This window comes from Lemur catta, chromosome 11 (genome assembly GCF_020740605.2).
Source record: "Lemur catta isolate mLemCat1 chromosome 11, mLemCat1.pri, whole genome shotgun sequence".
Lineage (NCBI taxonomy): Eukaryota > Metazoa > Chordata > Mammalia > Primates > Lemuridae > Lemur > Lemur catta.
The window spans coordinates 12,342,471-12,367,439 of NC_059138.1; the positions used below are offsets into that span (position 1 = coordinate 12,342,471).

Here is a 24,969-nt window from a genome sequence, read left to right on the forward strand (position 1 = left end):
CAGCCTCCCGAGTAGCTGGGACTACAGACATGCACCACCATGCCCGGCTAATTTTTTTTCTATATATATATTTTTAGTTGGCCAGATAATTTCTTTCTATTTTTAGTAGAGACAGGGTCTCACTCTTGCTCAGGCTGGTCTTGAACTCCTGACCTCAAGTGATCCACCTGCCTCGGCCTCCCAGAGTGCTAGGATTACAGGCGTGAGCCACCGCACCCGGCCTAATGCCTATCTTGTAATGGATTATCCTTCTAAACTTTCTTATTAGTTCTACTGGTTTACATATGGAATCTCTTTGATTTCCTACGTTGACAATTACATTTTATGCAAATAATATCAGTTGGTTCTCTTTCTTTCTAATCCTTTTGCCCCATTTTTCATTTTCTTTTCTTATTACATTGACTGAGACCCCTAGTACGATGTCAAAAGGAAGCAGTGAGAGTGAGCATCCTTTTCTTATTCCTGACTCTACAGGAATACATCTAATGTTCTAAAATTAAGCGTGAGTTTTTGCTGTACATTTTTGATAGATATTCTATATTGGGTTAAGAACATTTCCTTCTATTCCTAGTTTCCTTGGAAAAGTTTTTCTTGATTAGTCCTGCTGTAGGTTTGTCTATTTTATTAATCTTTCCAAAACACCAACTTTTTCTTTTGTTGATCATTTCTAATGTTTTGTTGTTCCCTATTTCATTAATTTATGCTCATGTGTTGATAACAGTCTTCCTTCTGTTTTCTTCAGGTTTACTCTTTGTTCTTTGTTGTCTTCTTTTATCTTCCTAAGTTAATGACTTAGATCACTTATTTTAATGAATGCGTTTAAAGCTATAAATCTTCCTCTGAGTACTTTTTTAACTGTATCTCACACAATTTAAAAAGTAGTATTTTCATAGTCTGATAGCTGCATACCACTAGGAAACTTTTGAATATAAATGTTACAATATGCACAAAAACAAATCTCAGAAGGGCAGATATTTGGGGGTTGCAAGACCTTATACACAACATTTAATGAGTAAGAGTTGTTATGATTTGTCACCAAAGGCCCAGAAAAGGGGACTGCTTATAATCTTTACTCCTTTGGAAAAAAAATAGAGGACCACTGAATATACACGTAAATATCTGGGTGATCATTTAAGTACCACAAAGACACAGTCATTGTAGTCATTAGCCAGACAACAGCTTTGTCAAAATACAAGAAAAATACATTATACATTTATACAGACATACGAGAGTTATACAATCATTACTATTATTGCAATTTATAATAGTTTTCAGTGTTTCCTATATGCCAGGCACTATGCTAAGTGCTTTTTATACACTGTCTTGTATGAACCTTCCAATAATCATATGAAAGTAGAAATAAATATTATTCTCCTATTACTGATTAGGAAATTAAAGCTTAAAGAGGTTAAATAGTGTGTCCAAGGTGACAGTGCCACTGAGTGATTGAGTGAGAGCTGAAACCAGGTCAGCCACATTTCCGACAGGCTATTCACCCTCTCCTCTAACCTGCTCCTCCCTGCCCTCTAGGCCAGGACATTGTGGATAAACCACCACCTGAGAACAAGCAGAGAATATCTGAGCACACAGGCAGGTTGCTTAGAAACCACAGGTATAATAATAACAGATCGTAATGAACTGATGATCATGATGAGAGAGACAGGGAGAGCTAGAGGGGAGGGAGTGCTTACCCATCTAAAGCCAATCCCTTGTTCACCTCTTACTCACTATTCTCAGTTATTCTTTCTTTCTGGTGCATTGATTTCTCCCTTTCTGCCAGATGATTCCTATTGGCATAGAAATATATTCCAGTGTCTTCCATCTTAAAGGAAAAAAACAAACTCCTTTGATTCCAGCCACTGCCTTATTCGTCTTCTCTCCTTCCCAATAAGATTCCTTAAAAGCATTATCTAGCCTTGTTCTCTCCCCTCTGCACCCATTCCAACTAAGCTTCTGCACCCACAGCTTCACTGGGACTGTCCTTGTCAGGATCCTCGATGATTTCAACCTTGTCAATCCCATGATTTCTTGCCAGCCTTTTTGCTTGACCTCTCAGTAGCATTTCGAGGTAAATGAATGCTCCTCCTTCCCCAAACACTGTCTTCTCTTTGTTTCCATGACATCACTCCTCCTACCTAAGGGACCACTCCCCTGTGTCTTTGCTGGTTCTTTTCCTTCTATTTGTCCCATCACTGTAAATGCCCCACATGAGTCAATAATTCCACATTTTTATCTCTAGCTCCATTCTCTCCACTGAGCTTCCATCCTCGTCATCCAACTTCCAAATTGGTTGCACCCTTTGAATGTACATTAGGCATTTTAAACTTAACATACCTAAATCTAGCTTCAATTTCCCCCCTAAATCGGTTGCCTCTCAGGCATCTCTAGGTCATCATTGCAACCACAATCCACCAACTGCTCAAGCCAGAAACCTTAGAGACACAGTAACGATACAATCGTTTAGAACATGACTGTCCCCACCAGTGTGATGACTGGAAGCAGAGAGGCTGGAGTGACACGGCCTGAAACCAAAGAGGCAAGAAACAGACACTCTCCTGGAGGCTCCAGAAGGAACCAGCCCGGCTGACACCTTAACTGTACAATCAGTGAGATTGATACAGGGACAATTTGATCAATCAAGTGATAATTGCAATGGATTAAAACACATCAAATATATTTGAGACTGTGAGTTCATAATGATACAACAGTATTTGTCACCAGTGTAAGATGTTAAACCCATGATATCATGTTTTATACTTCAGCCACATGAAGGCCTATTCAAAAACAAATAGATTTTGAAACTCGTTAATTGAATCCTTCGTCGTTAGAATTGTTTTAAACGTATAGTGGGTGCCTTACATAGAAGATCAGTATAGTGAATCTGGTCAGAAGTTGAAGGACCTTTTTTAAGCAAACTCATCTTTCCCAACAGTATGAGTTTCCTATTGCTGCTGTAACAAATACCCACAAACTTAGTGGTTTGAAACAACCCAAATTTGTTATCTCTACAGTTCTGGAAGCCAGAAGTTCAAAATCAGTCTCACTGGTCTAAAGTCAGGTGTTGGCAGGGTTGGTTCCTGCTGGAGGCTCCGGGGGAGTGTCCAATCCTTTTCTCCTCGGCTTACGGCCACAACAGTCGAACCTCTGCTTCCAGTCATCTTTTCACACTCCCACTGCTCCTGCGTTTCTTTTATAAGGACCCTCACAATTATATTTAGGGGCCACCCAAAGGCTCTCCCTTTCTCAAGTTCCTTAACTCAATCACATCTTCAAAATCGATTTTGTCCTATGAAGTGGCATTCACTGGCGCCAGGGACTAGCACGTGGGCATCTTTGGGGGCCATTATTCAGCTACCACATCAACTTCCGTTGTGCATAGATCCTGATTTTATTTTGGAGCGTGCCTGGAAAGGAGAAGTGTCCGGGGTGGGGACTGAGTTGGCCTGGGCTCCCCGTGTGGACAGAGCTGGCTGGTGCCGCTGCCTGGGGGAGGAGGCCACAGTTGAAATGTGGTTGGTCTAGGTTGCTCAGCTGACAGTTTAACACCATGGCCACAAAATGACAAAAAAAATCCCAGTCCTTTCTCAGAGTACAAGTGGAGAATTAGATCAAATGAATCTTACTGTCCTTTATTTAATTTCTTAGAACTAAAGAGAGCTGGTCGGCATTTGATATTGGATTTATTCCCAACTGTGATAGTAGTTTACCTTCAGGAAGGGGAAACATCCTAGAAGTAAAATCCTTTATCACTTTTGAGGCTAATGTTAATCAACGTGATACAAATGAAGAGAATCATTGGGTGGGCAGGTGTTCACTGCACGTCTCCTGCACGCCAAGCACGGCGCCAGGTGCTGGGTGCCGGGTGCCCGGATGCTGCAGGGACCACGACTGATACGCCCCCACTCCACAGCACTTAACTTACAGCCTCGTGGATCACACAGACATTTACAGGCTAATCACAGTTAATTAAGCATTTACATTATGATCCTTGCAGCCAGGAAGCATCACCTGTCAGAGGCTAGTGAAATATTAATATATGCTTCCTATTTTGACCACTCTTCTGTCCAACTGTTGGATATTTATTGAGCCTAAAAAAAGTGGTAAATGGTCGCTATGCTTATTATTTCCAACCAAAGCTAGTTTAAAAAAAAAAACAAAAACAGGGCCCTCCAAGAAGGACCAATCCCCAGAAAATCACTAAACTGAAAACAGGGGTGTCACAGCTGGCACAATAAACAGGAGCCACATCATGGTGAAGGAAGGGACGGCTCATCTGGGGGCCATGGGGAAGAGAGGGCACTGGGGGTTCACGTGTGGGAGGAAGCGCTGCACAGAAACTGCCTGAAAACGGAGTGTGTTCTACTTTCTCAGGTGTGCTGTAAAATGCCCATCTCACCCCAAGAAAATCCAGCCCAGCCTCTCCTGGTATCCGTGGAGAGTGTCTTGCCCTTTTGTCCCAGCGAGAATTAAAGGAGAAGAATGATGACAGCACGGCAAACAGTGGTTTCATAATACGGATGCACATGCAACCTAGGTTTCTACTGTAAAAATAGAACAAAGCAATGGAATTATGTCATAAGACCACTGGAGTGGCTGACATGTACGAAATACTTCAGTGGTGGTTTTGTTTTAAGTATTGGTTATTTGACAGAATTTAACTAGACTGAGTTCCTCCATCTTCCAGCAGAAAAGCCAACGACATATGTACACGAGCATAAAACCTTCCCCCAGAAACTTTTCTAGGGTTGAGAGAAAAAAAAAAGAGTAATGGCTTAGTTAAATGTCTAAATAAAGATAGATTTAAATGTAAGCTTGTATGTTCATATATTTTCAAATGTAAAAAGCTGCCTCTTGTATCTGGCCTTGAATTCCTTCTGTGTCAGGGGACAGTGAGCCCAGATGGAGTGTCCCACGGGCCACAGGAACAGCCTCTGCCTCGTCTCGCCTGCTCCAGGAGCTGGAGGATTTGGCCCTGAAGTAGGGCGTTTGCTGCCACAAACTCATGTCTCACGTTCTCCCAGTGCTGAGTTCTGTGGTCTGCCCACGAGAATGCCACGTCAACAGTCACAGGCAGGATCCTGGAGACACAAGTCACCCCGGCTGCATTTTGTAGAGGTGGAAAAATAACTGTCACCCCAGCTCAGCAGGAGCATCGCCACAAAACATTTGAAAGGACTTTTGTGCCTCGCCTTGTAGAACAAGTAAGGGTTGAAGCCACAACCCGAGTTCATGTCTATCTCTGTCTGCCAGTCAGCAGACTGGGCCTCGCTGATAATTGTGCTCTCAGGGTAATGGTTTGTTTAAGTAATTGATGATGTTGTCCTCACTGGGGAATGTTAGCACATCAAAAGATGTTGAGAAAGCCAAAATTCACCTAGAGTCTGAATTAACCACTTTGTCAAGCACAACAAAGGCTCTCTTGCTTTGCTAATAATCCCAGATGAGGTAGCAGCTCTCAGTTAAATAAGGAAACTGTGGTGCCTTTAATTAACGCTTCAAAGAGCTCAGACTCCCTTTTTTACTTGCTTTATTTTTACGAAAATGGGAGAATTGCAAGTAGAGCAGGTATTTTCCAACCTTCTCAAGTTCAGGAAGGGTAAGACCTGGCTTCACTATAGTTTATAGAAAAGGATGTGGGGGCTTTTAGTTGACCACAAGGTCAGCGTGCTGTTGCCTGGGTCAGAGAGGAAGTGAGTCCCAGGGTATGGTGCCAAATGCTACCCTGTGGCCTTAGCACTTCCTCCTGTTCTGGATTGTCTTCTGGGACACCCCAGCACTGCTGAGTTAGCCTTTCTGCACAGCAGCTCAGAAGCTGCCGCCCTCTAGCCTGTCCCCGGCTGACTTTCTGATCCCAAATTGTCCTTCCTGAAGCCCTCCTCACTCAGCAGCTCGAGCCCCCTCTTGCCTTCCTCCTCACCCCCGCCTCCACCTCCCAGAGCCACAGGCCAGACCGTGCCCCTAGCCTGGCACCCAGTCCCACTGCAGGCCCCGGTGCAAGACCGTCTGGCCAAGTCAGAGCCCCAGCCGGGTCCTGCGTGTGCAGGTGGAAGGTTGGGCACGTCGCTGTCTTGGTCTGGGCCCGGCTGCACAGCCATCTTTAAAAGGGCATTGACACCTGTCCTCGTTCTTTTTCTGTTGCTTATGACAGAATGCCTGAAACAGGATTCTTTATAAAGAAAAGAAATTTCTTTCTGTTACGGAGGCTGAGTTGCCCAAGGTCGAGGGGCTACATCTGGTAAGCGCCTTCTTGCGGGTGGGGACTCTCTGCAGAGGCCATTCCTGAGGGCAGAGCCTTCAGGACCCCATCATCTCTTAAAGGCCCAACTCTCAACACAGCCACATCGGGGATTAAACCTCAACATTCAAATCATAGCAGCACCCCAAGGCCACTCAGGAGCTAATGAGCAGAATGGGGAGGGGTGACAGCTGCTTAATTCAGTTCAGTGACACAGAGTGTGGACACCACACAAAGGATGCCTGAGTAAGATACGGCCCAGCCTCAGAGAGCTTATCCGATGAAAACAAATGTGGCAACCAGGCTTTCCCTTGGACTCAGGGCAGCCGAGATTACTAACTGCCTTCCACATACTTCTTATCTTGTCTAATAACCCCGTGGCTTCTAAATCGATCACCAATTAGAAATCTCAGTGCCATCTTTGGCTCTTTCCTTTAATCCTCATTTGCAATCAATCACCAAGTATAGTCAGCGCTACTTCCAAAACTTCTCTTGAGTGAGTTCTTTGCCCTTACCCCCGACCGACACTGCCCTATTCCAGGCCATCATTGTCTCTCCCTTGGGTATGGACCCTTCAATAGAGTCCTGAACGGGCCTCCCAGCCTCAGTGTCTCCCCTCATCCACCACTCAGCCCTTCACACTAGTGCCAGAATCTTGCTAGTGTGCAAATCTGACCATGGTGTGCCCAATTCAGAATTCATCACTGGCTCCTTGTCAGTTTCAGACCAAGCACTAACCTCCTTTATTTGGCACACGGGGCCTTTGATGATCTGGCCCCAACATGACTCCCAGGCACGCTGTAAGTGGTCTCTGCCCCGCTTTAGGCTCTGGCAATCTTGCAGTGACTTGCATGTTCCTAGTTATGCCACGTTGTTTCACCCTTCCCGGCTTTTGTCCAGACTCTTCTCCAGGGCCAGAATCAGGTGAGGCAAGTGAGGCATCTAGGACACAAAATTTAAGGAAGCCCTCACGCTTGGGACTGTGCAAGTGCCAGCCCTGCTCTTACACGACCCTGAGAACAAGGGCTTCCTTAAACATTGCACCCTGGTACCTGCTTCCCTCACCAGATCCCAGCCCACTCTCCTCTCTTTGGTGTGTCCACCCTCTTTCTCTGCCTGACAGTCCCGGTCAGTCTTCGGCTCTTGCTCAAGGGCTACCTCCTCTAAGAGCCCACTCAGACCGCTCTGGGCACACAGACGTTTTCCTTGGCTACTCAGCGCATCCATCAATCCCTACCGAGCAGGGCTGCCAACGGAGAGCGGGAGAGCACAGAGCATTGTTTCCAGGCACATAATCCTGCCTAAGTTCTTTATTTACTGTACCTGATTCTGTTTCCATCGTGTGGGCTTAGTCATCTGCAGTTAATCCTTTGTTTTTATGAAGTCCTTAAAGAACCCTTGAGACATTTCTGTGAGAGAGGGACATCTGCCTCGGGTGAACCCCAACACACAATTGAATTAGAGCCCAGAGAGGGCAGCTGTGGCTGCTCCTGCCTCTGCGTCCTGCGTAACAAAAGGGAACAGTTACAAAATGTTTCCCGTGGGCCAGGAGCTATTCTAAGTGCTTCCCACAGATGAACTCATTTATTCCTCCCCATGCTCTGTGTGGGACGTGCTGTTATTATCATCTTCATTTTGTGGATGGGAAAACTGAGACGCAGAGAGGTTAAGTAAGTGGCCCAGTGTCACACAGCTAGTAAGCAGCAGAGCTGAGATTTGAACTCAGGTGCGCTGCCTCTGGAGTCCGTGCTCTTCACTCCCAGGCTCTACTGTCTTTCATTTTGCGTTTGCAGAGCAGCAAATTGGCTGGAATCTAACCTGACTGTAAGACAGAGACATGGAAAGCCCCATTTTATTCGCTTCTATGGGTTAAGGATTCTGAGGACCTTGTGAAGAGGCAGATGGCATTTTACAGGACTCCATTATCCCCAGGGTTCAAATCAATTGATCAGATTAGTCACTAAGTCAGCAGGGATCCCAGACTCCAAATAAGGTCAGATAAATGTAAAGACGTGGCTAGTGCAGAGCACAGGGTTTCTCTGGCCAATTGAATTTAGATGTCTCTGAGTAGCCAAGGCTGGTGCATGGGGGCGTTGGGTTCTTGTAGCAAAGGTGTGGAATGATTCTAAGTCCTTCTGTATCTAGCTGAGTAGGCATTCAAAGAACAGTTGCTAATTGGATTTGAAGTTATGTCTTCATAAACCCAGCCAATATTTCTGTCTTTCTATTGCACTGTGACCTGCCCAACAGCCTGGGAAACCCAATTCTGATTCCCAGTTTGACAGACAGCTAAAGAGCTTGGGCAACTCAAAGTAACAAAAGAATATTGTGTTTCAAACAATATTTATAATCCCATGGCATCATGTTTGTAATCCCAGATATTTGCCTTGACTTAATTCTTAGCAAGTTTACCCATTCAACTTTGATCATCTCTTAGTTACAATGATCAACTGTAGGTCCAACTAGAAATTGTATAAAACAAGGTCAAAAGGCCATAGCTCCAGTTTGAGGTCACCGAGTCTCAGTGCTCAATACTCAGCAATGCAGTTGATTCTGGCTCTCACCCCTCTGGGCTCCAGACCACAGCCACAGCCTCGGACTCACAGGTCCCCTTCTGCCCCCTCCCCAGCGCCCACCCTGCTGGGTTTGGCCCCTTGCCTGCCCTGCACCTTATAACCCCTTCCGTTATTACAATCCCTCGTCCTAGTCTCGGCTCTTCACCTGTATTAATGACCTACTGCTGTGTAACAAATCACCCCCAAACCTAAGTGACTTACAACAACAAACATTTATCATCTCACAGTTTCTGGGGGTCAGGAATCTGGGACCAGATTAGCTGGGTGGTTTTGGCTCAGGGTCTTCCAGAAAGTTATGGTCAAGCTGGGGAACCGCTTCCATGCTCACTCATGTAGCTGTGGGCAGGCCCTGCCACATGGGGCTCTCCAAAGGGCTACTCAACTGGCAGCTGACCCCCCCAAGGCAGCGATGCAAGAGAGCGTGGGCGCCCAAGATGGAAGCCTGACTTGCTAATAACCTGATCTTGGAAGTGATACCCCATTGCCTCTCCTGTATTCTGTTGGTTATACCAACTGCCCCTGGTACAAGGGGAGAGGGAACAAGGCAGGGGTGTGAACACCAGGGCAGGGAGCATTTGGGGCCATCTTGGAGAGTGGCTACCTATGCCCCACTGGGAACAAATTTCATGAAATCCCATCCTTCTTCCAAAGTTTCACCTTGGGTTTCCCAGGCTGGTTACTAAGCCTCGTGACATCCGTAAGCTATTTCCTCCTTTCATGAGATACTGAAATAACACATAGTTCTCCCATTCTTCATCCCATAAAGACGGAGGTAGTGCCTACTCTGTGTCAGGCACTGTTCCCGATGCCATTTGTACATCTCTGGGAGAATAAATAGGATAAAATTTGCTTTCACTGGAAAAGGAAAATCAGGAAAACTTCAAACTGGGATGGATAAAAATGGATTTAAAGACTTCAGAAAATGGTATGGTTAGTAGCAGCTAACATTTTTTTTTTTTTATTTCAGCTCTTCATGGGGGTACAAAAGCTCAGGTTATATACATTGTCCGTGTCCCACCCATCCCCCTGAGCCAGAGCCTCAGGCGTGTCCATTCTCCAGACAGTGTGCCTGGCATTCACCCTGTAATCATACCTCCATCCCCCCCCCCAGTAGTAGCTAACATTTCCTAAGCACTTGCTGCGGGGCAGGCATTGTACTGAGCCATAAAACAAAATTACAGAACACGTGATAAACATCGTACCCTGTAATCTCCACCAACATCCTTGTTCTATCCATTATACAGATGAGGAAACTGAGACGTAGAGACTGGCCACAGGGACTGTCCTTGGGTCAGTGGCCGGGCCTCGGGCTCCTCTGTCCTGACCCAGCAAGACCAAAGAGGGTAAAGAAACTGGACTCGCTTCCTAGGGCTACTCTAACAAATGACCACACCCGAGGGGCTTAACACAACAAAAACTTATTCTCTCCCAATTCTGGGGGGAGGAAGTCTGAAATAAAGGTGCCAGCAGGGACATGCTCCCTCTGAGGGCACTAAGGACACTAGGGAGGATCTGTCCTCACCTCAATCTAGCTTCTGGCAGTTGCTGGCAATCTTGGAGTTCCTGGCTTGCAGATGCAACCCTCCACTCTGCTCCGTCATCACACGGTGCTCTCTCATCCAACTGTACCTTCATACCACCTTCCCTCCCTGCCTCTCTGTGTCCGACTTTCCCTCTTTGTCTAAGGACACCAGTCATCGGATTAGCAACCACCCTAATCCCATTCAACCTCATCTTCACTTGATTACATCTCCAAAGACCCTATTTCCAAATAAGGTCACATTCTGAGGTTCTGGTGGACATAAATTTGGGGAAGATGCCACTCAACCCTGTACAAAGACCCTGAGACCTGGCAGTGCCCCTGGAAAAGACCCAAAGGGAATAACCTGCATGTATCTGTCAGTGGAAAGGAGTCCCTGTCACCACCTTAGGGACACAGAGGATGTGAGATGGAAAGAAACCAACCCTAATAAAAGAAGATACTAATTCAAAAAACATTTTTTTTCCTGGCTCACTCTGAATGTTGTACTTTGTTTTTCTGTTTTGTTTTTGCTATTTATTGTTATTATATGAATCTATGTTTTCATTCTTTCAGTTGGCACACTCTTTTAATGGGAAGAAAAGGAAGCGAAATTTTGTGGCTGACACCAGATTGCAAGAGCACCTCCCTGCTCAGATTCCTCAGCAACTTCCCAGAGGAGTGTGAGCGAGTGTGACAAGGAGAGGCATGGAAGTGAGACAAGATTTCCTTTCATCTTTGAAAACCCAAGTTAAATTCACCATGTGTCATAGGCCCCGTGATGCTGGGATACACCCTTGCTTCTGACAGCCACTAGCCAGCCCAAGGAGTGGTTTCCGGAAGGGCAAGAGATAGACATTCTTTCCCTTACTAACCCAGAAGGGCTCTAGCACCCATGAGAATATTTAAAACTATTCTGGAGCTATTTATGTTTTCAGCCATAGCCCTTTCTTGGATAACAACATCTGTAAATTTACTGCCCAGTGCAGAACAATGAATTTGTCCTAAGCAATACAGCTCACAATCTGCAGGGGTGTCCCCTGGTTGCTGTATTTCAGGGCACAGTGAACACTCCATGCTTTCTGCAGTCAGGTTTCCTATGGTCTTCTGGACATCAGACATGCCTTCCCCAAGTCCTGCTTTTCCAGGCTGGAACTGAAATCTTAGGACCCCTCCCAATCCCATCCCCTGAATCAATTATTTGCTCTTCCTAAACTGTGCTCTGGCTGCATCTTCAGCCAGCCCCTAACTCCATTTGGCTAGAAATTCCTAGATATGTCCCCAGGCTCAGTCCAGGTCCAACTTGAGCCTCTACACTAAGCTCCGGATTCTGCTTCAGCACTATTGGTGCTAGGTCAGCACCCATAGCCAAGACCCATTGTGACCTGCCATGTCAGTGTCTCATCTTGCAAATTCTCCATCGTTTTCATTTACAATAAAAATCCAAATGTTAGCCAAGCGGGGTAGCTCGTGCCTGTGATGTCAGCTACTTGGGAGGCTGTGGGCAGGATCACTTGAGTCCAGGAGTCCAGGGCTGCAGTGAGCTATGATCATGCCACTGCACTCCACCTGGGGCAACAGAGAAAGAACTTGTATCTTGGGGAAAAAAATCCAAATGTCCATCAGCTTTAAGTTTTTTGTTCATTTGTTTGTTTTTATTTTTTGTTATGTTTTTATCTTGTCTTGTTGCTCATGGCCTCTTTCTGCTTTGCCAAAGATCAGAGTCCAGATGTGTCAACTTTGAGCATGTGGTAGATTGAATCATTGCTCCCAATTCTTCATGCCAGACTTGTATCAAAATTCTACATCAGTGCCCTTTGCCACGTGACTTTGCAGTGCCTCCCACTGCAGTGCATGGAGTCTTCCTCCCCACCCTGTTAGCGTTAGGCTTGGGCACGTGGCTTACTTAGCCAATGGATTGTGGGCAGCAGTGGCCTTAAGCCATTTGCAAGCTGAGGCCTCAAGAGACATTGCTGTTTCTTCTTGCATTTCTTATATCCTCGTGATCTGTCAGGAGTAGTGCTTACCCCAACTTCCTCTTCACCCTGGGCCCCATTACAAACATGTGGAGCAGAAATAAACTCCACCCTCAGCCTGAACCTACAGATCACCATGAGAAAAATATGCACTGCTGTTTGCCAATGAATTTGGGGTAGTTTGTTACACAGCCTTATTGCAGCATAATCTGACTAATACGAGTCAATTCATTTTACTTCTCCAGACCTTTATATCTGCATCTGTAAAATGGGGCCGTTGGATTATAATCAATGGTACTCAATCTTTTTTCTGCCCCTACACAGCTGATGGCCATGACATATACAAAACATTAACAGAGTCAAATATTGCAAAGAACCAAGTAAGAGAAAAATTGGAAACTGTTAATTCGGTTTAGGAACCAGGGACTTGCTGGGAGCCTTGGGGAGAGCTGCGTCAGTGGAGAATGAGGCAGGAGCCCATTGCAGGGCCAAGGGCAAATGGGAGACGAGAAAGTGGACACGTGTGGGGTTCTCTTTCAAGCCACCTGGCTGGGAAGGGAAGGATGGGGGAGTGGTGGCTGGGGCAGAATGTAAAGTCAAAGGAGAGGTGGTTAGTGACTTAACTGGTTAGTTGGTTGGCTGGTTGGTTGACTGTCTTACTTGCTTGTTTTATAATGGGAGAGAATTGAAACTGCAAAGAAACATTGGCAGTGAGGTCACTAAAGATGACAAAGGTAAAGGCTTGGGCCAGAGTGAGCAGGAAACAGAATATCTGGTCTGTGAGAGGGAGTAGAGCAAGGCTCAGCAGGATTTATTTACTGAGTTGCCATGCATCATTTACACTTCAAGTTCTCAAGCCCAAGGGCAAGGCAAGTGTCAAGCAATGAAACGAAGACCAAGTGAAAAACAGGACCATGCTGTTACTGTTTGAATCAGAGGATAAACGTAAATTTTGTCATAGGAATTTGAAAAATTTCTGGAAAGCAAATTGAGTTTAAAGCCTGATTTATAGAGCACTTTTCAAGAAATAGATTTTCTTTAATTTTTAAACACCTACACCTAAGAGGTAAACAGTTGCCATCAATAGCCTAATAGCAATATATGTTGGCGTAAGGTTTACCGTTCAGGAAGTGCTCATGCTCTCTTTCAAGGAGACAGGGAAAGGAAGCCATCCCCACTTTACCAAAAAGTGGCGAGGGGGAACTTGGGAGCAATCAAATGATGTTTAAAAAGGAAATAAAGGCTGGCACGGTGGCTCACGCCTCCCTCGCCTGTAATCCTAGCACTCTGGGAGGCTGAGGCAAGCGGATCATTTGAGCTCAGGAGTTCGAGACCAGCCTGAGCAAGAGTGAGACCCCCGTCTCTACTAAAAAAATAGAAAGAAATTAGCTGGACAACTAAAAATACATAGGAAAAATCAGCCGGGCATGGTAGCACATGCCTGTAGTCCCAGCTACTCGGGAGGCTGAGGCAGGAGGATCGCTTGAGCCCAGGAGTTTGAGGTTGCTGTGAGCAAGGCTGACACCATGGCACTCTAGCCCGGGCAACAGAGTGAGACTTTGTCACAAAAATAAATAAACAAACAAATAAATAAATAAATAAATAAATAAGGAAATAAATACACACCAAGATTTCTCTGCCCAGCACCTACATGGTTACTGTGGAGTCTAAGCCTGCAGTTGTTGGACAACACTAAGAGCTGACATCTGCTGAACACTGACTGTGTCCACACCGTGTCCTTTCTCAGGTCATCCTCCCGACACACTGTGAGGTAGGTGCTATTGTCACCCCTATTTTACCCACCAGGAAACTGATATATGGACACGACATTGCTTGCATAACGTCACAAGGCCAGCCAGAATTTGAACCCAGATCTGATTCTGGAGCCCAAGCTCCGAGTCATTACAGAAAGTGTGGCAAGGCGGCCAGGAGCGGAGTGTTTTTAGTGGGCTTTCAAGGGCAGCACTGATGAGACAGGGAGCTGCTGAGGTGCTGGAGAGCGGTTTATTTCCCTAAATGGGTTGAGCTGTCACCTTTGCACTCTAGTTTTGTGTAGCAATCCTTTCCCTCATAAATAGCACAGAGATGAACTTCAACCCGCAGCCCAGTCTAGCCTGAAGTATAAAGACAGCATCTTTAATTAAGATCCCAAGTTCAATTCAATGGAATTTTGTCACATAACAAGTGGGGGTGGTAGCTGGTTCCAGCCAGAAAGGGATGGAAATTCTCTGTGATAATGCTCTTAGCAGCAAAGAACAACTGACGTGTCCCGGGTGTCTGTGTACGCCAAGCACACGCCACACAGAATCCTATAGACAATCTCTTTTAATTCAATTTTGTCCGACTACTAATGGAGTGCCTATCACCAGATGGAAGTGTACCGAGTGCCGCAGGCACGATGCTAGGATTCAGGCGGCAGCTGAGTAAGAACCAGCCCTGCTCGTGGGGAGCCAAGTAAGTGGCAAGAGCAGGAGAAGGTGCCAGGTGCAGTGGGACAAGAGTCCAGGGACGCAGAAGAGCCTTTCAGAGATGTTCTCACCTGAATGGGGGACAGGGAATGGGTGGTGGAGAGCCTGGTGCACCAGGGCAGCTGAACCTGCAGAGGGGACAGGACCAGGTCCGGGTGCACCTCGGGAGCCAGGCCAGGAAGACTCTTTCCCGGGGCGGGGTGGGGGGGGGGGAGGTGGAGAAGCAGGGACGGGGTTTGTTCATTGGAGCAGTGAGCAGCGAGCGCCTGGTGGATCACTGTGGCTGCAGTCGCAGGACAAATTTGAAGAGCACAAAACAGGAGGCAACAAGACCAGTGGGGAGGCTATTTGCAGCCCAGATGCTTGTGAAGTTCTCAGCTGCAGCAGTAGCAGCGCAGAGAGAGAGGGGAAGGGACAATTCACGGAACATCCAAGAGACAAGCCCCGCCAGACTGTGGATTGCTCGACTCCTCCGGGTGAGAGACAGGAAAGAGATTCCCAGAGAGCTGGCCCGCATGGCTAGGTGGAAAGCGAGCCATATGTGACCTGCCCAAGGTCACCCAGGGGAATAGTGTGTCTGTCCCTAAACTGTAAAGGCTTGGCTTCTCCTGGGAACTTCCCAATGACCTCCTCGGCAGCCCCTGCATCAGGAGATGATGCTGCCAGTTTTGGTTGCTCTTCCTGTACAAACAGAGGTAAAAACCTCTAGATGTACAACTGACTACACTCCCTTCTCAGTGCTCTGCAACCTGGGGTCCCCAGAAGCCCATTGATTTGTGCAGGCAGGAAGAGGGTCCATGAGACATTTTCAATGTTTTGAAGAGCCTAATGTAAATTGTGTATTTATTGACAGTAAGGTGGTGGTGTAGGTTAACTAAAATGTCAAGTTTCTTTGCTTTGGAGTAGAATTATAACTTGGTACACTAATGCTTATCTCATTGATCACCGTTCTCACTGGCAGAGCTTCCCAATCAGCGTGTCTTTGAATAATTAAAATGGGAAAATCAATCAATCATCACTTAAATATATATTGTTGTTGGAACAAGAGAACATGGGGCCTATGGGGGAAATAACATAAACAGTAGATGTTGGGGAAGGGTTTAGCTACCATTGCTTTAAACTGTGGGGATTTGTGCTCAACAGAATGGTTCAGGAGGAAGTGTCTGTTCTCTGATGCGTCTCTGCTAGGGGTTGGACACTTCCTATTCCCCCACGCTGGTGCCAGGACACCCCCCTCATCCCCCAAGTCCTCTGTGCACCCCCAATGCTCCACATCTTCTAAATGGCTGGGTTCTGCCTTCCATCCTGCTCCCTTCTTCTGCAGTCTTGATTTCTAATGTGTGACAATTACTTTATCTATCTGAATTCATGGGAATGTTAGCCACAGCACATCAATGAGGTAGAACTAGAACATAGCCTAGAAAATCTTCCATATTCAATGGGTGCATGATCTAAGAAGTAATTCATTTACTCTTTCAATAAGCTGCATGCAAGGCATTCTGCCAGGTGCCAAGAACACGGTACCACTAGTGAGCAAGTTGGAAGGAGACTGATCCTACCCTTCTCTGCGTGCACACACACACACACACACACACACACATCATAACAGTGATCATTTAGAAACAGTGCTGCTATCTCAGTTACCAAAGCCACACTCACGAGCATTAACATACATTGAGCAGGTACTATGTGCAAGGCACTCACTGGCTTAAGATTCAGGCCCTGCCCTCAGGAGCTTACAGTCAGGTCAGGAAAACAGGACACATGCATAAGCAACAAAATAATGTAGTAGGTGCCAAGATAGCCACAGAGACAGGAAGAGAACCCCAGGGAGGCAGAGCTCATTGAAGGCTGGCCAGGTTGAGGGGACCTTCGTGGAAAAGTGACATTTGGACAGGATTTTGAAGGATGGGTAGGATTTAGTTAAACAGAGAGGACAGGACATGCAGGCAGCAGGGACCATGCTGTGTGGTGTGGCGGGAACATGCATGTTTTGTGCAGGCAGGAGGGGAATGCTGTGAGGATTAGGCACCTTTCCGATCAGAATTGGAGGCAGTTGCTGGTTTTGGTGCGTGGCACTGGCTCTTCCCAGGGCATTTCTGTGCAGTGCACAGAAACTAAGTGCCGTGCATAGAAACAGGGCTTTGGGGGAAACCACTGAGGCCTGGCTTTCAGACCATCTCTGGCGCCATTTTTCTAGATACCTTTCATGGGGGAAAAAGAGGCTGCCCTCTTACTGGGACTGTGCCGAGCAATTGACTGTCTGCTGAGGCAACACCTAAGAAGCACACCTTTTCGAGGACAAGCGGGAAGTTTAGGACAGCCCCACTGTGGGGCCCAGTGCCAGACTGCACTGAGAGCTGGGGCTGAGGACAACGGAGAAAGCCCAGGGCTCCAGGCAAAGTCCCCAATCAGTTGACAGTGCCCCGCTACCCCATCCGCCAGGAAGCTGTGCTGCATCACCTGTTTCTGGAAAACCACGAAGAAGGTGGCTCTCAATAATTGAAACACCAATCAACAACAGTGTTAGCACATGCCCCCTGTCCCTTTCTCCCCAAAGTCTCATCCCCATGTCCCGATGCACATTATTCCTGCAAACAGAAACAAGTCCCTATAAAGCTACTGAGGTTCCTAAAGAGGGGACATTGACCTTCAATGGCAAATGATAACCTATTAGGTTTATTGTTATTACGGCATTTAGGGGTAGGGGTGGGGCTTATTCAATAGCTTTAGCGCTGGGAGAGCCACTTCCTCCCAGGAAAAGCGGCGCCAAGCGTGTGTGCAAGCAGCTCCGTCCTGCACAAACATAAATCTGATGGTTCGCTTTGTTTAGACAACAAATGAGAGTCTTCTTTCATTTGGCCCAAAAAATAGAAGCTACCAGAAGCCTGAATTCCTTACTAGATAAGAGAAGATATGACGATAAGTATTAAGACTATTGCTATTGTTTTCTTTAAAAAAACAAAACAAAACCAAAACCAAAACCAACTGCTATGCCCAATGAGCATGGCCCTTCAGCACAAAGCCCAGGCTTCCAGAACTGCTTCATACACCTCCTGAGTGAACAACAACTGCAAGTCTTATTGTTTTATAATCACATTTTGTTTCGGATTGCAAATAATATTACCCAGTTTAATCACCTATTTGGCAAAATTGGGGCTGTTTTTTAAAAAATTAATCTATCCTCAACAAAGATTTGTTGCCTGGAGGGGGCTTTCAGAAGACTGCCTCTAGGCACCAGGAGCCATTCCCGCAGAAAAGTGCTAAGAATGTATTTTCTGATAGTGGCATATCTGCAGTAAGGGCTCAGCCTATCAGGAAAATGCCTCTGAAGGTCATAAAATTCATTTGGCTGTATAAGTTCTGGTGTGTATGCTGAAATAATCAGTCACGTTACTTTATAGTCACAGCTCGTACTCTTGTTCTGGAAAATCAATAAAGTGAGGAGAAGGATAGGGAGATTGTGTATAACTATTTAAAAGAGAGAAAACAAAAAATAATATTCCGTGGAAATGGTCCTCGAGGAAGCACAGACCTAGTTTTCATAAGCAGCCTCAATTTTATCTCCAAGCTCATCACCGGGTTATTAAATCGAAGTGCCCATCATACCCTAGACAAAAATACAAAAATCAAAGAAAGGGAAATAGCGTGCATCCTCCTCTAGATGCTCAGGGGCACTGGAAATGATCCACAGCTTTAAAATGTATTTCTAAACTGTGTCCATTATCCACACTTTTAATGTTTTGTTCCACCCAGTGTTACAAACTCTAATGTTGCCTTTGATACTTAGCCACCTGAAATTTTCTCGCTCCTCTCCTCTGCCAGGTCAATCCTTCCCTGCATTTCAAGACCCAGCCCAGGTCTTGCTTCCCAAAGTCCAGTCTGACCAGCTGGTGACCCAGAAACACCACAGAGCTGGGGCTGGAAGGAGAGAAACAAGTCATATGTGAAGCTACAACGAGGCCCCTAAAAGCCACTTCCTGAGAGTATTTCCAGGCACCAAGGATACCATCTTGGCCCTAGGAGCTGTCGCTGAGGATGGTTGGGGGCCCAGGCAAAAGGAGGAGCAGCGTGATGGGGCCACTGCTCCCATCCAGCCTGGACAACAGAGTGAGACCCTGTCTGTAAAAAAAAAAAAAGAAAGGCTGGTGTGGTGGTTCACACCTGTACTCCCATGTGGGAGGATCATTTGAGACCAGGAGTTCAAAACTAGCATGGGACCCCATCTCTACAAAAACTGAAAAAAATTAGCTGGGCGTGGTGGTGTGCTCCTGCAGTCACAGCTACCCAGGAGGCTGAGGCAGGAGGATCCACTTGAGCCCAGGAGCTAGAGGTTGCAGTGAGCTATGATGACACCACTGCACTCCAGCCTGGTGACAGAGCGAGACCCAATGGGTCAGTTAGGGTCAGACCTGCCCCTGCAGGAGCATCAACAAACATAGACATCATCAAGTCCAGACCTCAAAGGCACTCAAGTGCCTTCTGCGCCAACTGCCCACACCATGCAGCAAGTGCTTTTATAGCGTCCCTGATGGACAGTGAGGGACACTCACAACCGCCCAAGGCAGCATCCCTGCCACCTGACCGGACAGCTGTGGTTATTCATTTTCTCTGATGTTGAACTAGAGCCAGCCCTAAACTTTTGTTCTCTAGACTCTATACCTTCTGTGCCCTGAAGTAAACCAGACATCAACCCCTACAACCTCAGAGCTTGCCAGGGGGTGATTTGAACGTTTTCTTTCTCTGCTTAGCAATCCCTCCACGTCCACCAGGCTGTGCCCCTGCCCGACCACCAAGGCATTCAACCACCCTCTGCAGAGGACTGTTCCAGCGGGTCTTGGTTGCTCTTCCCCCCACAGCTGTGCACAGCGGGACTGTGCCACGTACACTTGAGAAACACTGGAGTAAAGAAAGTTAAATGGGTTTCTTTACTGAAGAACCTTTAGAGGCCTTTGCTGTGCTATAAGTCTCCTAGAAAGGCCCCACTTAGACTTAATTTCCCAAATACTTTTAAGAACAGAACTTGGAAAATGGTGGGCAGATTGATCTCCTTTCTGCAATACCCACATTACGGAGCCTGCATGCCTTTTGCAGAGCCTGACTAAATGGCTTGTTTCCCATCCTGGCTCCCATACTCCATCCCAATGGTTCCTTTTAAATACAGTCTGGAGCCAGGCACAGAGGTACGTGCCTGTAGTTCCAGCTGCTTGGGAGGCTGGGGCAAGAGGATCACTCGAGCCCAGGAGTTCGAGACCAGCCTGGGTAACACAGCAAGACCGCATCTCAAGAAAACAAAAAACAGAAACAATAAATAAATAGATATGGTCTGGGAGTAGATGTGGGTCTACAATTAGAATTCAGTTCTCTCATGTGTAAAGCAAGCTCCCTGAGAAAGAAAATTCCTGGTGTAGTGGTGGACTTAAATCTTAACAATCCGTGATAGTCTTAAGTCTTAATAATCACTAATCACATTTTAATTGAAACTGCTGTTGAAACGAGACCTAGCGCACTACTAACTCCGAATTCCTATTTTCAATGAGGAACTGATTCGGACCTCCGGGTCTTGGTACCGAGCCTTAAATGCAGCTCGACAGTAAAAGCGCTCCCACCTCCCCGAGACGTGCAGCCTCGGAGCGCCCGCACGTGCACCCGCTCCCACCGCGGAGCCCCTTCCCCACCACGCCCCCAGCCACGGTGCCGCTGCGCCACGACTCCACTGGACGACATGGTGACACCACGGTCCCGAAACCTCCACGCCCAAAGCACGAAACTGCTTTCTGCTTCACTGCCGGAAAGGAGCCATTTCCCATTCTTCTTGATAAAATTTATCTTTTCTGCTAAGTATTCACACTCATAAAAGAAATATGAAAGATGCAGAAAGACTAAAAATAGAAAAAAAAAAATCACCCGTATCCCCAAGCCAGAAAGAAACCCACTACTAATGTTTGGGCTCTTTCCTTACACTCTTTCTTAAAGAAGAAAGAAACTTTCTCCTCCCCACAGGAATCCATCTGCCAGTTCTCAGGTGTCGCTTGAAAGATTAAATACGCGAGTGCTTACGGCTGCCCCAAGCAACGTTCAACCGGTACAGCTTATTTCTTGTACGTCAAATCTCTTCCAGAAGTCAGAATTTCAAACCATTTTATATAGGAAAATGAGTTTCTAAAATGTTTTATCTCGTGTGTTAATCACTCCTAGCTAACACAGTCGGCCCCAGCTCCGTCTCCCGCCGGGGGGAGCCCTGCTACCCCGAAGCCCCCGGCACGCTGCTCAGCCACAGGCCCGGCGATCTAATCATCATCCTCGGAAAATGATGTCAAAAGCAGTTTTGGGAAAACTATCAAAATATACTGTATACTCCACCTAGTTTATAACAGTCTCTTTTTAAATGAAATTAACTTTTCGGTCTTCTTTCCACATTCATGCGTATATTTAACAATTAAGAAGTGTCTATTAAGTACATGCCACGGTCTCTGCTCTAGCAGGGGAGCTAGGACACAAAACCAGGGCTGCTGCAACAATCCGGAAAGCGGGCAGCAAGTTGGCACGACCCAAAAACTTGACGGGCTTTCCGGGAAGGGGCAGGTCATGTGGGCGAGAGAACTAAGATTTGTGTGGAACTGTGAAGGCAGAGAGAAGGACCAGGGGAAGAAAACACCAGGCAGAGACTGGAGGCTGGAATCAGTCTTCAGACAGCATTTATTAGATGCCAACTGTGTGCCAGGCATTGTGAGAAAAAAAGACGGGATGAGAGATCTGAGAAGGGCTTGTCAGTGGCTGCAGAAACAGGGACCACTCCCTGAGGAGATGCCCCTGCGCGGCGGTGGGAGGAGGAGGAGGCCACACGCAGGCAGCAACGTGACCATCCTCAGCACTGTGGACAGTTCAGTACGACCCCAGCACAGGAAGCTGGGGACAGGGGGCTGTGGGGCTGCTGAAGGAGCAGGAGCCAGACGGAGAGGCCAAGATGCTGGGCTGGCAGGTGAGGAACTCTTAACTCGACCCCCTTCAACCAAAGGCTAGTAAGTTTGGACAGAAGTTTCTGGAATTGTCACAACATAGGCAGCCTTGCCCTCGCCCCTACAGCACTCACAGGCTGGTCGAGGGGACAAGAAGCAACGTTGGTGTCCCCTGCAATTGTGCCTCCTCAGATTCAGGCTCTCCACGGCCAGCGCTCCTGGCCCAATGGCAGGTGTAACTCTTGAAGGGCGGATGTGCCCCAGAGTTTAGACCGCTCCACCCGCCACCGCGTTCCTCAGGGGCAAGATGGCCGTGAGTGTCTCCACACCCCCGGCTCTCCTTACCTGCCAGTCCTCTCGCTGGAGGAAAGGCAGCCCTCTGTCCCCCGCACGTGTCCTCTCAGGAGAATGGAGTGGGAGGGAGACCTCATTCACGCGGTGTCTGCTGCTAGTGGCTGCCTAGAACCTCGTCTGGAAGAGGAGAGTCTCGAGCCCAAGGAAGCTTCCCTGGGCACCGGAGCAAGGGCTGGACCCACAAGCACCAGAGCCACGGCCATGGCCACAGCCACCCTCTCCTGCTGCCTCTTCCCCTCCCACATCATCCCCTGCAGTCGCTGAGCTCAACCCCAGAAGCTCCGTGTCTGCCTGGCCAGGGGCACCCGACCCAGACCTGCTGCTCCCTGACCTTGCACCAGGGCCACCCACACGTCAACAGGGCAATACATATTTTTGCAATAACAAGTGGAAGTCGGCTCTCTCTTCCTATTTACCCACGCTGCTCCATGCCTCTGCCTTAATCTCTGCGTCTTTGAACCAGGTTATTAATAAGCCTGCGAGAATAGAAGGCAAACGCACAGCCGCCTTGCTCAATGGTGCCACGTTGCTGCCCACTCACTCATCAAACAGTAACTGAGACCAGACTATGTGTCAGGCACTGAGCTGGGAGTTCAGACACAACAAAGACAGGAACAAAAGTGTATAAAAGCATATACTTTGAGAACCACAGAGCATAGCTATTGATGAGATTAATATTAATATGCATGTTAGTAAGAAATTAAAAATAAACCTAAACCACTAAAGACTTATTTTCCTCTTCTTTTAGGTTACATGGATGATAGTTAATTATAACAGCCGACATCTATTAAGCACCATCTGCATGTCTGACACTGTGCTTTGGGCTTCACTGAGCACAGAAACACGTTGAGATGGATTGTTGGGGCTGGGGACAGGGGCTACCGTTTGCTCCTGGTTTTATACCTGGTTAGTTTCGATGCAAGGTAAGCTACACTGAGAAAAGTCCAAAACATGATTAAACCAGTTAAAAAGCAAAACAGTACTGGGACTGAGGCTGGGTTTCAGAGCCAATTTCCAAGGAGTAATTTCATCATCACAGAACATCAAACGTGAATTCCACTTTCAGCTATGCAAATTCCAAAAGAATAATACCTCACATTTGCATAATGCTTGATGCTTTTCAAAGTGCTTTCCCAGTTATTAATCTAGAGGAGGCTTTATTACCACTGAAAACATAAATTAAAATTCCGTTCCAACTCTAGTTCTGCATTATTTTTTCCACTTTGCCCTCAAAAACTGGAGCCATCAAAATCCAGGTGCTTTTGATTGAGTGGGTAACTCTAATAAGTTTGACCGACAGGGTGAACGTGCATACACATAACATAGTGTGAGGCCTCTGTCTACAGACACCCCAGAGTTAGGCTTAGGAAAATCTGCTGTTGAATTAACAAAACCACAGGGGAGCGACTCGGAGTTCAAATATGAGGCTCTTTCAGGGTCTCAAACTTTATGGGAGCTGCAAGCACTGCATCCATCAGAATCCGTTCCCTTCTTTCAAATATTAGAAAATCAGGAAATCAGGTCTCCCACTTTGTCCTTAAACCCACAGAAATCCCTGTCAAGGACTTCTGGCAAAGTAGCCCACGTTTGCCAAACAGCTTCCATGTCTCACGTGGTTTTTAATGTAATATGAACCAAGAAGCTGAGTTCACTGTAAATCCAACAAAGGGAGAGGATTTTAGAAAAACGAGGTGAGAAGATATGACGGGGCATGAGGAAATACTTCTACCCAAACCTAATGCCTTTCCAATTTGTTTCTTTTTCCATCTCTTTCAAACTTAATTATGTGTAGCGTTCTCAGTCACTGAATCACCAGCCTTTCCTGACACTTCAATCTCATGCATTTTAGCAAAAGATTAACCTGGCTGTTTGCTTTTAATTCTGAAGCTGTGTTAATACTCAACTCCCTCTAGATTGGAAAAGAAGAAAAACACACGCCCACATACCCCACCCTGGCACGAGCAAGGCTCCAGGGCTGCCATTGCTGACAATGTCACAGTCCCAGGGCTGGCTGCACTCACCATTTCAGGAGGGCCAAGAGCATCACTGACAGGGCCACTGTCACCATGGGGACACTCACTTCCAATTTTAGAGACCCCAAGGCTTCCATTGTTCCTCTGAGACCCCAGAGCGGGGATCCTCCAGCTGAAAGAGGGAGGCTGCACCCACCGCCGTCACGGGAACCCCGATCTGCAGGTGGTGGAAGGAATACGCCACCAAGAAAACATCACACCAAGTGGGTCCCCCAAATGTGCTCTTTCTCAGAGTGTCTCCTTATAAAGAGGAAGGAAGAGGAGGGCAAAACAAAGGGTTTCGGGGTAAGGCAATGAATCAGCAACTTTATTTTCTTGATGACTGTACTGTCAATAAACATTTATGTTAGCTTCCCAGGGAAGCGACAGCAGGCTGACCCCCGCGGCTGCTGAGAAACAAAATGGTTGCAGCCGTAGACTTCTACTCTGACAAGCAGCCCTCAGAGAAGGACTCTCCTCCAACATGTGCACCAACATCTATATCCAGAGAGAGAGAGAGAGAGAGAATTTTTAAAATTCATAATTAAGTGAAGGTTTGGGCCAAGAGACTCTGAATGTCCCAGAAAATTCCAGGGCCAGACAGGAGCCTGATGAGCAATGCTGGCTGCCTCAGGGACAGCCAACCCACAAAGTCCACTAATTCCTGAGTCTCCTGACCCCTCTTAGGGACCAAGTTTGCTCCTAGTGGAGCAAAACAAAGATCTGGCCCCGGGTCAGTGCTCTCATCACGTGTTGGAGGGTTTTTCTTAACCGTCTGCAGCTCCTGTGTGGCCCTTTGTTCCCGCTCTGTGCTTCCCTGACTGAAGCAGCCTGAATCATTTTTTGCTTGTTAGTCAGCATATTGCACCT

At 46.9% G+C, this 24,969-nt stretch overlaps 1 protein-coding gene across 1 annotated transcript in view; it reads right to left on the reverse strand.

Annotated features, from left to right (window-relative positions):
- TBXAS1 (thromboxane A synthase 1) overlaps positions 1–24,371 on the reverse strand; it is a 157,691-nt gene extending 133,320 nt beyond the window's left edge. Inside the window, exon 1 of the mRNA XM_045565287.1 lies at positions 24,109–24,371. Coding sequence (XP_045421243.1) covers positions 24,109–24,197 — 89 coding nt within the window. The 5' untranslated portion in view covers positions 24,198–24,371. The remainder of the gene's footprint in view (positions 1–24,108) is intronic.
- Between the last annotated feature and the right edge of the window lie 598 nt (positions 24,372–24,969).